Below are 16,337 nucleotides of genomic sequence, written 5' to 3' on the forward strand. Positions count from 1 at the left end.
CTCATCCTTGTAATTTCCACAAAACAGACGTTAAATGTTGGTCAAAACTAGGTTTATAATATATCAAAATGAAGAACACAAAAAACTGGACTCGATACAAAAAATCGTGTGTAAAAAAATTCATCTGTATAAGCCTGTACAGTCAATTTGAAGTATCTTACCTTTTTTTCTTTTTTTTAATAACCTTCCCGGTCAACCGCCGGTTAACCCATCGCTAGTAATCGGTTCAATTGAACCACTTTGATTTGGTTCATCATGGTAAAGAAAAAAAATTAAATCTTATATACATTTTCTCTCAACAAGGCTTGAACCTTGAACCAGTAGGTTAATAAAATATCTACTAAACACTTCATCACTATGGGAACTTGCAAACAAAAAACTCAATTAAAAGTAAATATTAACAACTGTACGACAAATTTTTTTTTGTTTTTACTCTGGTCGTTGAATTTTGGTGGCACGTCCGATCGGTTTCGGTGACATGTTGTATACCGCTGTGTCAGTTTCCTCATCCCCTACAACTTCAATGACGAAAGTTTTTTCATCTGGGACCTTTAGACACTATTTTTATGAATTAGGACCCGAACCCGATACAAAATTATTTTTAATTGATTTTTCTTCATTATAATACCATAGGGGTTGGCTCTGATACCAATTGTTAAAGATTCTGCTCTATAGAATTATATGAACAATCCCATAGTATTTAGAATACAAGAATCATAAAAGAGATTAATCATGGGTATAATCCTTAAAACAAGATCAATGATTTTTGGATCTTAAGAGTAAACAAATATATAGATCTATCCCATCTATGATAAACAATGGAAGTAGAGGAATACCTATGTGTAAGTTTAGAATCCCATGAGTACCTATGTGTAAGTTTAGAATCCCATGAGTAATGATCACGAATTTCTGTCCCATGTGCTTGAAGATTACTCCCATGAAGATGACAATGAAGAACTACTCAATGAAGTTCCATCTATTAAGATCTTCTGTGGTCTTTCACCCTCAGAATTCTCTCACATATGCACTACTCCTGTGAGGGGAGTCCATGCTTTCAAAACTATAAAGGTAAAAGTGACGACTGTAGGGACCATTAGCTTCTATTTATAATAGAATCCCTAAAATCCTAATTCATTCCCACAATAGATTGGGTTAAGAGTTTCTTAATAAGAATGGGTCTATAATTGCTTCGGTCCAATGAATCAATCGGTATCAGTTAAGCCAACATAAAAGGCCCGATAAGTTATAGGCCCTAAATCCTAAATGGCTACTCCAAAGATCATGCTTTCTCCATCCTCTATAGTCGCTAGATAATTTGGAAACATCACCATACAAGGTAGACATATGAGAGGAAATAAATGAAAAATTAACAAAAGAAAAGATTTCCTTGAGAAGGAGAGAAGGAATGTGTATACATGTATATAAGTGTACACTCACTCAAACAAGCATAAACATGCATAGTATAAATACATATACAACCATATATAATTATACAATTATTAGATCAATGTGCCATTTATACTAAAGTAATCTATCTTCGTCAATCAAAACCCCTCAAGCCTCCCTCAAGTCTTGTATTACCATCACAAATGCATAGTCTTTATACTCTTTGGTTTCCTATTTATACTCCTTGGTTTCCTATAAAACACAAAATTGTACTATTAGAATTTGGGCTATTACATCACCAGCTCTGCCACATCATCAAATGAGACCCACATTACCTCGAATCAAGTGCAACCATTCATTTAGACATTTCATCGAGAGTCTTGGCCTTGTAGATTGATTGTACAAAAATAAACATAACCTTCTCTTTAGAATTGAAACAACACAATTATGTGTTGCGGCCAGCATGCGCAGTTGCGTGTTGCAGCCCTTGGCTATGGCCAACTATTCTGTTGTTGTTGCCTTTAGCTATGGCCATGCACCTATGTTCTTATTGCCATGCAAGTATGCACTTCACATGTGGCTAGGACACCTCACCCAACTTTGTCACATCACCAACTCTACCATATTATCGAATGGGACTCACATGACTTTGAATCAAGTGCAACCACTCATTTGGACATTTCATCGAGCATCTTGGCCTTATGGAGTGATTGTATAAAAACAATCATAACTTTCACATCAGGATTTAGATTGACGCGATTGAAATTGCATGAAAAGATGACTCGATGTCCTACAACTCTTCAGAATTTCTTGTACATAGCCTACTAAAAGTATCTTTGAAGTTGATACATGCTACAACTACCACATCTGTCATGTTTTACCACTTGTACATTGTGGTGATAGTGTTGACAACAATGATGATCAACTCAATAAATAACAATAATCAGGACATATTAATCCCTAGATAAGTCATAGATTTGAAGATGAAATGAAAAAAAATGAAAATACAACAAAGATAATCTTAATAATTTAAAAAGCAAGGAGAAAAGAGGTGAAGATTTACATTATTTGAATGCAGAAAAGAATAATTACATAGGCAAATAAATACAAGTTTATTTTATGAGACTATCAAAAATTTTCAAAAAGAAAAAACATTTAAAACAACAGGATTGTGCTATGATACTAGCAAAAGAGAGGAAAGAGCAGTTAATATCTTATAGGATTAAAAATAAATAAAATAAAAAATATTTGGGGATCCTCACATCACCACTGTGTATTAAATAAGAGAGATAGACATCCAACCAGAGGTAGAGTGATTTATTTATCACCCGTGTGTCTAGACGTACAGATAAGATTCTTTTTTCCAGTAAAACAAGAGAAGATTCTTTGGAAACCAATGAAAAATAAACGACAGATTTTCAACGAGTAGTGCGGTTTTGCAATTCCAGTTGTATACCATTGCCCTTTTCTTTTTTTTTTCTTAAGAAAGTTGAATAGTTTGTGAGAGAGAGAAAGAGACGAGATTGGGGAGACTGGCTTTGACCGCTTTACTCTTTTCCAGCAAAAGCGAGGGATGTCTCTGGGATTTTAATAAAATAAGATTATTTTATAGCCAATGAAAATGCAGCAACATATTTACTAAAGGTAGGCGCTGTTTTGCGCGCGGTACCATGGTAGGATGGGAATGCCAGCATGGTTTCAGGATTTGGATCGGTTGGAATCCACCGAATGGATCCGAATCAAACCGGCATCAGTCTTGATTGATCCTTATTTTTAATCTATATCATATTGGTGCATTGATACCGATAAGAGGTAAAATGATTAAAAAATAACTTTAAACTTAAAGTCAACGATATTTCTATCCGATCCAAGGTGATTTGAATTGATATACAATCAGTCTTGATCAATTGTATTTCTGATATCGAATTCTCACAACCTTGATCCCACTATGAGCATCTCCGCACGTACATGCACCCACAAACATAGAAATCAAAACCCATCGGACAACCTAACAAGTCCCTGCATTCCGCAGCTCTCTCTTTCCATTGTTCACTTTCGAAAAAGAAGTAGACCCTTATCGAACAAAAAAAGAAATAGATATTTGTATAAAAAAAAAAAATATAGCTATCCGATGAGCTGAAAGAATTCATGAATATCCGAAGTGGATTACTTGCAGAATAATGCTCCTAACATTACTTCATTTCTCTCCCAATGAAAGTTTGGATTTCTCTCTCTCTCTCTCTCTCTCTCTCTCTCTCTCATATCTTATTGTTGCTCTTTTCTTCCTCCCATTTTGTTTTCCGGTAAAGTTCTTCGCATTTCTACTACTAGAATTCGCAACATTCATGTAAGCAAAAGTATTCAAAAATCTCAGTCTCTCAAGTTCAAATCACAATATTGATGAATTAAAGCATGCCATCCAAAAAAAGTAGAACTTTTATTTTATTTTATTTTTATTTTTTATGAATAAGTAAATATATTAAAAACCCAAAGAAAGAGGGAAAAAAAAAAAGGATTATAAGTCAAGATGCCACCAAGAGGTATTACGGACCTTAAGTTGTAGTAATTTCTATTTCTAGGTTAGGAAGAAATAGAAATGCGTTTGTTAAGAGCATATTATTTTTCGTGTACAAAACTTATGTACACTTACAAAATGCCATTTAATACCCAAATTTTGGCATAGGCGGTGGTGGTGATTACAAAGATGGAGGAGTGGTGGTGGTGGTGGCGATAGCAGTGGAGGTGAAGGTGGTGGCGGTCGTAGTGGGGGTGGTGGTGTTGGCTGTGGAGGAGGTAGATGAAGTTGGCACTGGAGTTGTTTTATTTTTAATATAAAATTACTTTTTTTCCCATCAAATTAATTATGTGCTCGTTAAAGATAACTCTCTATTTCTCCCTCTTACTTTTAGGAAAGAAGTTCAAAAAAGTTTTTCTTTTTCTTTTTCCTTTTAATTTCCCAACAACCTTTTGGTCATGGTTCATTCCCAGGAACAAAAAAATGAACCGACATTAGCAAACGAATTTCTATTCTTTTTTTGTTCTTATAAAAAAAAAATGAGAAATAAAGAAACAGAATAGTTATCATGCAGGCCCTAGGTCTCAAACAAACAAAGAAAAAGACAAAATGATCAAAACATCAATTCAGATTTTTCAGTCAGCTGAGTAAAGAAAATAGGGACAAACCAAATACGGTGACTCATCTCTTTATGCAAAGCAGAGATTCGAGTGTATTCTCAATGCAGCTCCTCTTTTTTTTTTTTTTGCTTCAACTCTGGCTCATCCTTAGATTTTCAAGATATTGAATAATACTTTAACTCAAGATCTTCCTTTTCATAGAGACAACCTAAGAAGTCTGTGTGCCAATCCAATATATGAAGGAATGATTTTCCTTCATTAGACTCCAAACTTGACCAACATAGAATGAGGTTCCATATTTGCAAACCTATAGTTAATTGGTTGATCAAAAGAATCAATCACCGAATTGCTAAGATAATGAGTTTAAATCCAACATATTTCTTGACTCCTACAGGAGTTTCAACACCAATAGATACAGTGAATATATATATATATATATATATATAATTATGTCTACTAGTGAGTACCAATTAGTAACTTTATTTATTTATTTATTTTTCCCTTCCTTCTCTCTCTCTCTCTCTCTCTCTCTCTCTCTCTCTCTCTCTCTCTCTCTATATATATATATATATATATATATCATCAATATCTTCTTCCACCAGTACCTCTCTCTCTCTGGCAATTATAATAGGCAGCAGCTACCGGCAATCCGAGGTTGTACAGCTCAGCAAAGTCTCTAGTGTTGAAGTTTTGACGCCATCCTGGAGCATAGACTGTCTGCCTACCAAGTTGCCGGAACAGCACCAAAACAAATCGGTGAATCCCAACCGTTGGTCGAGGGCTCTCGTAGCAGACGATCTCTTGTCCTAAAACCAGTCAGTCACCATATTAAAAAATAGTAGTGTTATTGTCTTTGGAGGTAGAATCATTGTTAATCTATAAATTCAGTTTATTTATTTTTTGGTAAAATAAATTGGGTTTGATTGCATATTTTTATTAAAATAAATAAAATAAAAAACATTAGTTGCATGGAAGAAACGTAGAACAGACCACTATCTATTTTTCGGTAAGAGATCAGATCACTACTCATTCAATGCAATATGGGACAATATATAGATTATGCCTTAAGCTATATCTCATAATCCCTTAGCTAACCCTATAATCAAATCTCAAGGGTGAGGCCCGAGCCTTACTAGATTAAGAGGGTTTTTTTTTTTTTTTCTTCTTATGGGTGTTGGAGAGCACAAATTAGACTTATTCTTATCCTCTGCAATTTTTTTTAAGAAGAAGTAACCACCCTAAGAGTAAGACCATTCCCTCCTATTGTAAGTAATTTTACATGATAAATTTGTCCCATGAAAATTATTATTGTAATCACATTAATAATTATTATATTTATCTTCCTTTTCTTTGTGCTAATCCCCACACAGTTAGATAAGGACCCAGTAGAACGGGACAGGGACCATACAGGATAGGAAGGCGATTTAACGGGCTACACTTATTACTATCTTATTATATTATTTTTTTTCCTAACACTTATTATATTATTATTAATACTATTTCAAGAAAGGTGGAGGGGTTGAATTTAAAATCTACATTGACTTATGCTAGACTGAACTATTTAGCTGCCTACCCTAAGCTTGAAGTCATCCCTAATTATATTTGAAATTATTTACCTTCGGTAAACCTTAATGGATTCATTTCACGACCTTTGTTGGAAAAATAGAGCAATGCATTTGCTTTTTCTATCTATGGTGAGAAGGGTCTTACTAATGTTAAGATTGAATGTTTGTGGAAATATTCCCCAATGGCACACCCTGAATATGAGGTCAGAAATTGTAGAGGAGCAGAATCCAAAGTAGTGGCTGCTACAAGAATGGAATATTCCACAATTTGTATTAAGGAGTTTCCAATGGGGTGAGGGTGGATATAGATTTAACCTCATCATACCCATCAAGGTTGTGCTTTTTTTTTTTTCAAATCACAGTTGAATCACTTATCTATTTATGATGTTGTAAAAGCTTTTTCTATTCTAATAAATTAGAAAACCCTCAACTACTGATTGAAACAAAGAGAGAAAAAAATGCTGTCAGGCTGGTAGGATACGCTAGCGCCTCCTTGTGCATATCTCTCCCCTTTGCCTATGAAATGACTTATCCACCCCTATTGTGAGAGGGGAGAAATAGACACAAGGAAGTGCTAGTGTACAGTATGCAATTGGATACAACAACAACAACAACAAACATAACCTTATCCCAACTGAATGGGGTCGGCTACAATTGGATAAAGATCTCAATTCCATAAGAAAAATTACTTGTTCTAAATACACATATATATTGAGGTGCCATTCAATCAATCCCTTCAAATTTTTTCTTCTAGTATGGTTTTTTTTTTTTTTTTTTTGATAGGTCCAAACACCACCAGATTGGTCGAGTCCCAATAGGGGGATATGGAGGGAATAACATGATGTCAAGCATCCGACAAGGGGAGAGTTGAATAAGAAACCTCTCCTAGGACTTAGGCTAGGTTCGATTGTGATCAACAACTGCCACCACCATGCCAAGAGGCGCTTACCCAATAAGCTAGTTTAATTTAATTGGATAATCATAATGCCTAATGCAGACGAAAGTAGATATTAATGTCATTTCAACTATTAACATAGTAAGGTAAATATAAATTTTTGTCCAACTAATTATTTTATATATTCTACCATATTAGAAAGTCATATATAGACCCTCTTAAGACACCTTTCATAGTTGTATTTTGAACTTGTAACCTTCTTTTGATTGCACATTGTCTTATTTTCTGAAGTTCTAAAATATCAAGATAAAAAAGAGTATTCAAAATAATTTGGAAGTATATTTACCATAAGGAAAAAGGTTGGGCACACCAACCGCATGCCGTAAGCTAGCGTTTGTTCTGCCTATCTTTCTCTTCTCCCCTTTGAAATGACTTCCTGCCTATCTTGTATGATACCCCATCTCGTGATTCTATTGGTGTAGCTCACTAGCTAATTGCACAGAGGCGGTGTGCCTATCCCTCTCCTTTACCATAATATCATTGTCAAGAGTTTTCATTGGCTCATAAGTACTTCAAATATGCATGAAATAACAAAATTTTACCCTCACTACGAGAACAAGAACTTTTTGCTGTGAGGCGAAACAAAGAAAAATACAAATTCTTTGACACCTTCAGGGGTATCAATAAGAAAATCCCATCATATATTATGTCATCAAAAATAAATTTGAGTAGATATTTGCATTATTCTTTATATGTTTTGAGCCTCCGGGTTTGATAATGAGTTATGTAATGTCAATAATTTTTATCACACTAGATATTTCATATTAGACAGTTTATTGTAGCATATTTCCTTTATATAATTTTGACTTCTATGCTTGGCTGGCAATTTTTGAAAAGGGATAAGTAATGTTTGTTTAATTATATAAAAAGGGAAAAAGAATGATCCCTAGTCACACGGCCAGTGCCAACGCGGGGATCAATGAGGGGTGCATATGAGCATCAACAGGGTTAGGGGCTTTGCTTCGCCCTCCTCTATGTCTAGGCACATGGGCCATGCGACTAGGGAGCATTCTTTTGCCCATATTAAAAATTATTTGATGAGCTTGAGCATTCTTTTGCCCATATTAAAACTATTTGATGAGCTTCACGTCAGATTGTAGAGTTCATTATTCGATACCATTTTCGTAAAGATCATATTCTTGCTCTTCCCAATTCGGTTTTATCTTATTTTTTCTTTATTAAGTTAAAAAAAAATAAAAAAAGGATATTCTTACGATCCTATTGAACATTGAATGTTTTAGTAAAAGGACTATATGAATGGCATCTCTATAGGTGTATTTAAAACATATAACTTTGTTTTGATTGTCTTTTTGTCTAATTATTGTGAATGAGGAGGATATTCAATATAACTTAAGAAATATGCTCATCATCATGCAATTTTCAAGAGTTGTTATTGTCTCACATGCATTTCGACCATATATGTGAAATGAAATGATTTTACCTAGAAGTATATTATACTAAAAGAGAAAAAAAAAAAAAAAAGTTAAAAATTGATACCTAAGTAAGAAAAATCCCTTATAATCTATTTGGTTGAAAGGGAAATTGAAGGGAAAAGAAAAGAAAAATTGTAAACCTAATAAACAATTTTTTTTTTAATCATTATCCCACATGGTTATGTCACTAACTCTAAATCAATATTATTAAACTTCACTTCCCTTTACTTCTAAATCCATTGAATTTAAAAAGTAAAATAAAAAATATACCTAAAAGGTATCATTACTAATATAGTAGAAATTTAAATATTTTATACAATTATTTTTTTTCAATTTAAAAATATTCACTTTTCTTCTCTTTAATTTTTCTTGTAATCAGATAGAGCCAGTAAAAATATTGAGCAACTCTGGTGGTGAGCTACTCATAGAAAAACACAGTGGATAAATACATAAACCTGCCACTTGGAAGATAATGTGAACCTAAATTTATGAAAAGATGGACCCCAAAATCTCTTGCTTAGATATTAAGTTTCCACATGGCAAATCATAGCAAGAAAAAAATTCAGAACTACCGATGAATTGGGCTGGTTTACTTTGGTTTTTGCTATTGCCACACATCACTTGGAAAGATCTTCAACTAACCAGTGCAGAACTTTGTGATATGCTACGGAAGGGACAAAACTACGTGGAGTGTCTAGTCATTATCTTTAGATGGCAACCCTATATGCCTTTGTCAATACCACGAGAGGCCGGCACAAAAAGGAAGAGGACCCGAATGTGTGGTATTCACTTTAGGCCAGGGAACATAGATCCCTATGAACAGCTCTTTGCGCAATAGACAAAAAAGTTCAAGATCCTGTCAGCATATAACTCTGAAAAACAGAATCGATCGCAATTCCCAAGGCAAGTACCAAATATTAAACCCCCAATGACTTTATCTTACGTAACGAACAGAATGTGATACTGAATTATCTTACTTTCTACCCCTAGAATTGCATAAGAATCAACAGACTTGGCTACTAAATTAGGTAAAATAATTATCTTAGTTATTTAAGCTTAATCATAAATGACAACAAATGATATAAAGGATGATGTTTTACAAAGAATCAAAGTATGATAGATAAAATGGAAAGATGCGTCTAAAGTGTTATATGATCAATGTATTCCTTTTGAAACTTAAAAGAAAATTGCATAGGATAGTTATGCGATCGGCTATGATATATGATGTAGAATATTAGGCAATTAAGAAAAATCATATAAATAAACTCAATGTAATGGAAATGAGGATGTTGAGATGGATGAGTGGTAAAATTAAGAAAGATACAGTATGAAATGATCATATTAGAGTTGATTTTAGAAATAGTTATTATCGATACATGATAATCCTATGAGAAAGTTGTCTAAGGTGGCATAACCTGTTCAATGGAGGCCTTTGGTTGCTCTTATAAGGAGGAGTGTGCTTTGATTCAGATTGAAGGAGCTTAAAATGCTAGGGGTAGAGTTAAAATGATCATAAGAAAAGTAGTGACGCTATATTGATTTGGTGGTATATCTAGTACAACATCAAATAAATGTGTGTGTGTGTGTGTGTGTGAGAGAGAGAGAGAGATATTAATTTGCAAATTAATAGAAGTAGCAATATTGAATTATCTAGATTCGTACTCTTAATTATTTATATGGTTTGTTTTAATAGCAGATCAGTTATCAGAACAATGTATTAAAATGTTGAATGACAAAGGCAAATTTTCAATTTCAAGTACAAGTCCAAATCATACTCTCCATTTTCAGATCTTATTTATATAGTACAGTTACTTACCGAAATTCGCTGTTGTACCTTCGGGAATATCAGTCACCAACCTACAATGCAAATTTGAAGCCTTTTAGTATATGAACAGAAAACACTAGAACTTTCATAATGGAGGATAAAGAGATGTGTATTAAATCTTATAATTATAATATGGAAAAAAGTTAATTTGTACAACTCACTTAACTCCTTGGACAAAAAAAACACTCATTTAACGCCAAGTAATTTATGATATCACCCTCATCAAGGGATAAATATACTTCATAATACCTAAAAAATAAATAAATAAAACAAAAAAACAACCAGAAAGCCCTATATTTTACTATGGATGTTGGGTTTTCCCCATGAATTCACATTAATTAACCTAAAGTCTACAGGTATTGTTACCATGGATCTTGAAGAAATTAATCTCATCTTCACCTTTTGGTTTTCAATTAAGAATGTAAGTAATATTCTTATGTTTAACAACTGCCTAGCGAAATTGGTGAGGTTATGACACCCAAAATCCACACTTAATATGAGATATCGAGTTACCTTCCCCTCCCCTCTTTTCTAGTGTTCCCATCTAAAAAAAATAAAAATGATATTCTTATCTTTTTTTTGGTAGGGAATTCTCAGCTTATGGTCATGACTTAATTAATCATATTATACCTCTCTAAATTCCAATCTGAATGTTTATTACCATCAGGCCCATAATACGTTCATCCTAAGTCATTACCCATACAAATCTTGTTTACCACCATCTATATGCCTAGATATTTATAGGTGATCTATTATGGAAAAATAATCTAGATGTAATTGAACCAGAGGACAATCCACAGTCTAATAATACTTTTTTTTCTTTTTTTTAATTTATAATATAGGTGTTGTAGAGAACAAGGTTTGAGAAGACGGAATTGGGTTGAAATTTGATCAAGGCCGATATTGATCCTGATCTAGATCGGTTTTGAAAAGATATAAATATCCCTCGCTTCAATTAAAAATATATTTTTTTATTATTTTATTTTGTATTTGTAATGATTCATCGATATGGTATTGACGAATGATCAAGATTGATCAAGACCTATATCAATCCGATTCAGGCAATCCTGACTGATTCAATCAAATTCCCAAAACCATGGTAGAAAGAAAAAAAGAGCTTGAATTAGAGGATTGCCCGGATCGATCCAATCTGATTTCTAAAACCCTGGTAGAGAGAGAGAAAAAAGGAGCTTGACCTAGAGGATCGCTACTTTTAGTAAATTTGTTGTGGACTTTTCATTGGCTTTCTGAGAATCTTCATTCTTTGCTCCTAAGGCCTTTTCTTCTTAATTATGAAAGTCTCCACCTACTTATTCCACACTGTGATGAAGCTCATCTTTTTTTCCCTCACTCGGACACCAAAATAAATAAAAGTAAAATGTATTTCTAATTTATATGGTGCTGTGAAGACATTAGAATTTCTAACAAAAAATGTGAAGACCTTAGAATCAAGAAGGAAAAAGGTCTTGGTTGTAAAGAGTCTTTGGGAGCCATGGTTTGAGGAATTAGGTTGGATCAGTTGGAATTGGTTGAATCGGATTAGTTTCATTCTTGGTCGAACTTGATTCTTGGTCGATACCATATCGATGGATTGATACGAACAAGAAGTAAAGTGATTAAAAAAAGTGACTTTAAATGAAAAATCAGAGGTATTTCTATCTGATTTAGGGTGATTCAAATCGATATTAACTTTAACCGATCCTCTCCCTGATATCAAGTTCTCAAACCATGCTGGAAGCTATGCACAAGAAAAGGTGGTTATGGTGAGAAAATATAAGAAAAAATACTTTCAATCATTTAATAGAGTCAATTCATTGAAGTAGTTATGTGGCCAAACAATTTTTTAAATATTATTTAAGACAAATAAAGATTTCCAAATTCATAGTTATGTGAGGCTATGATATCTCATCCTTTAGCAAGTCTCAACTTTTTAGTAGAATGAAGAATATCAGATTAATGCATGAAGAGCCCTTTCTATTTATTTTTAATTTTCTTAAATCCAAATTCTAATATCAGAATTTCTTAGATTAGTATTGGAAAATTAACCTAGATGTAATCAAATGTAGAGAACAATTCAAAGTCTAATTATATATATTTTAATAATATGGGTCTTGTAGTGAGCAAGGTTTGAGAAGATGGAATTAGGGTTGGGATCTGTCAAAGTCGATACCAATTCAATCTCGATCCAGATCAAATAAAAACCCTTGATTCATAATTTTTTACCCCTTTTTCATGTCGATCCATTGATACAGTATTGATTAAGGATCAGGATCTATCAAGGTGATAGCGATTTGATCTGAGACATCCTGATCGATCCAATTAACAATGGTAGAGTGAGAAAAAAACAGCTTGAAACAGTGGATCCCTACTTTTAGCAAATCTGTTGTGGATTTTTCATTGGCTCTTCGAGAATCTTTTTTTATTTTTTCTTCATTTCAATTCTTTAGCTTTCCGAGATGCTTTGCTCCTAAGGTCTTTTCCTCTTAATTATGAAGGTCGCCTCCTACTTCCACTCTCCTAATCAATCTCCTCTTTTTCTCTCACCCTGATACCAAAATAAATAAAATAAAATACATTTCTGAATTACAAGGTGCTATGAAAACCTAAGAATTTCTACCCATTCTAAAATAAAAAATAAAATATAAAAAAGAAAAATAAAATTTTCTAAATTCATGGTTATGTGAGGCTATGACATCTCATCCTTGAGCAAGTCTCAACATTTTAGTACGTTGAAGAATACCAAAGTAATGCCTTTTTCTATTTATTTTCAATGTCCTAAATTCAAAGTTAGAATTTTATCAATCATATGAGAGAAATATATTAAGTTTCAGTTTTATTATAATATGTTATTCCTAAAATATGAGATCCACACAAGAATGAGGCTCTCGATCTATTGTCAACAACATACATATCATCGTTTTCTAAATATCTAAATATTGTTAAGTAATATTCAAAGTGTAGATGGTAGCAAAATATCGTCTTCCAAGGCTTGGTAACGTTGTGTGCTTTATATCTATCATTTAGTAACCAATTTTGGTTAGTAGGTAAACTATAATTTTCCATATCTATGAGAAAGCTCATCCCAATCCAATGTATATACAATGAGAAAACTAAGGTGTAAGTGTGAGGTAAGAGCAAAAAATGGAACATTAAAAATACGAGGAACAATTCTTTACAAGTTGGTCATATGAGAGTTTGTCACAAAATTTTACCTATAGCTAATCCAAGGTGGGCCCTTCCTATCCACACAGACATATCACATGCCAGATGGCCAAAATCGAATGGGTCCTATTGCATGCCAGGCCTAGTAATACCCATTCTGCTACTACATTTTAGTATAGCTACTACAATATTCACTAGGACAAATATAATTACTAAAATTGATCTGCATTAAATATTTCAATTCATTGTTGGAAATTTTCAGAAAATGTTGTCTCCCACAATAAAATTAGCCATAGAACAAAATATAAAATAAAAAAAAAAGGAAAAGGAAACAAAATTAGTGAACAAGCACACCATATGGAATCTATGTATAGGCATTTAGTCCTACAATGTAAGTAGGTTCGATGGACCCAGGGTTGTATGTCAAGTTTGAATCCAAAATAAATTTTCCACCACATAACCAAGTATTAAGAATCTAGGATTATGAGGAGAATGTACAAACTACCAACATGGTGCATAGGCATACATAATCTTAGTAGCAAAGAAAAAAAAAAAAAAAAAAGACATACATAGGACTAGGAGGGTATGAAGGGTAATGATTAAATTTGAATTTGAATTTGAATTATTTATTTATTTAGTAAGAATTTACATTTGAATTTGAATTTGAATTTGACATCTTGTCAATCCAACTCATTCCTTAGATATCATTATATCAACAACGACCTTCTATTAGCAAATAGAGTAGATATATGCTCTCGTACATATATCCCTATATGATTCTCAGAGAGCCAATGAAAAGTCGACAACAGATTCTCCAAAAAGGAGGAGGGGTTTTGGAATACCAGTTGTTTGGATTTGTGGTTTGCTCCTTATATACTTGCACAAAGCTTCACTTCCACACATAACACTTTCACACTTGAGAGATTGAAAACTCTGCGAAACAACCTCAGAGGACCCAACAAAAATATCTCTATCTGTCCTTATTAATCTCTCTGGTTCTGGTTTTCACTCTCTCTGTCTTTTGTTCTTCTATTTCATTATCATCTACATTTTATTCATCTAGGAGTAAGAGTAAGGAAGACAGCGAGAGGCAGAAGAGCTCATTTGAAGCTGATAGAATCGAAAAGCTCACAAGTTCAGTTGTTTCGCAACCTTTTTCCCCGTTCAGATTTTCAGTGTACGGTTTTTTACCTCACTCTTCGATCATATCATTTCTCCACCCAATTGTTACTTCTTTTTTTGTCGGTTTCTCCGAGAATTATAGGGAAAAATGCTTGGCCCATCCAACATTAATCCCACGTTTGGATGTTCCTCGTAGGCCGTAGGACTTTTACCACTCTTATTTACAGTTATAGCATCTCATTTAAAAAAAAAAAAAAAAAAAAAAAAAGAAGAAGAAAAATACAGTTATTTATTTCTGGACGAAGCCATTGTATTATTTTGGCTGTTGATTTTCTATCTATACTCTAATCGTCCTGTAACTATTTTTTATTTTTTTTTTGGGTAATCCACCATCCTTTAACTGAGTCTGGATGAGGCACTCGTACTCAAGAATCATTCTTCTAAGGTATTTGATTCATACTTGGACTCCACTAAAAATAAAAATCAATTAAAAGAAGAAAAAATAACACCATACTCGACGAGGACCTGATCCACACTCCTTAACTAAGGGTTAGATTAGTATTAATAGGGTGTTTAACAAAAAAATATCCTAGAAGGTGAGGAAATAAAAAACAAATATAAATTGAAACTGTTAGATCGGGTAAATGAGAGAGAGAGAGAAAATAAAACTCAACCAATGCAAATATTCTCTGAGGTTTGGATCACTTGGGCTTGGAGCATCAGGGTCTACCATAACCTGCAAGATAAGTAAAACCACATAAGAATCACCACTTCGATCATCTAAGTAGAAAAGATAATTTTTGCATGATCTTCTTTGGATCAAAGATTAATCCACCCCAACTAATCTTATAAGGTTTCAGAAATAATGGCTTATTTAAGTAATTAGGAAGAAAGATAAGGTTGATTTAAGCCCAGTTGACAAAATCAGGATTAAAACATATTTCTAACACTTGAAAGGAGCCATTAGCAAAAAAAATAAAAAATAAAAACACTTGAAATGACTCATGTGGGTAGTTCAGACTTCAGAGAGGTCAAAACTAGCTCAAAGTTTTGTTTACCACATGGAACGATCCTAAGAAGAAAATAAGGAAAAACCAGGATTTTCTTGTTGGTAGATTGGAGATATCAGGTTGAAACACATAGAAGATACTAATTGTGTTGGTTTGACATCCACGTACGTGAAGTCATACTGCAGAGATGATAGTTTAGTGAGAGCTACAGCGACAGAAAGCCAACGCAACGCAGTTCATGTTTAGGGGTTTTGGAAACTAGTGACAATTTGTGTGTGGGTTTCTCTTCTCCTCATGAGACCGAAGTGAGGGAATTGGAAGCTAGAAGAAGATAAGGACTGGCAGGGAAGGTTAGGTTAGGTTAGGTTAGGTTTTGTTTGCTTTCAACCAAGCATGAAGAAATGGTGGTGTGTAAGAAAAGTTAGGAAGAAGTGTGAAGTGTGATGAGTGAGTTTGGAGATACCAGTGTATAAAAGGTCCTTAGGTCATCGCCTCCGAGCTCAACCCTTGGTTGGTTCACCACAGATGAGGGTCTGAGGTCACATCCATTTGCTATCTCTCTGGAGTTGTAGTTTACTCGTATGGATATAGATCTGTTGAAGGGGTCCAATACATCCCCGATCACTCGACCAACAACCAAAGGATCCCTTTCCCCAGACATCAAATAAGTGGGTGGGTAGTTTCTATGAAACAACTAATTAATTCTACCCCAGCAGCATTTGTTGATATAATTGTTTAGGTCTG

The 16,337-nt window shown here is 33.6% G+C and overlaps 1 protein-coding gene across 1 annotated transcript; it reads right to left on the bottom strand.

Annotated features, from left to right (window-relative positions):
• Positions 1-5,103: 5,103 nt before the first annotated feature.
• Positions 5,104-16,337, bottom strand: LOC122073682 (protein HEADING DATE 3A-like). The gene is made up of 4 exons (XM_042638310.1): positions 16,057-16,337; positions 15,258-15,319; positions 10,291-10,331; positions 5,104-5,327 (listed from the first exon to the last, which is right to left on the bottom strand). Exons 1-4 carry the CDS (start codon positions 16,252-16,254, stop codon positions 5,104-5,106), a joined length of 525 nt encoding a protein of 174 aa, XP_042494244.1. The 5' UTR covers positions 16,255-16,337.

This window comes from Macadamia integrifolia, chromosome 3 (assembly GCF_013358625.1).
Source record: "Macadamia integrifolia cultivar HAES 741 chromosome 3, SCU_Mint_v3, whole genome shotgun sequence".
Classification (NCBI taxonomy): Eukaryota; Viridiplantae; Streptophyta; class Magnoliopsida; order Proteales; family Proteaceae; genus Macadamia; species Macadamia integrifolia.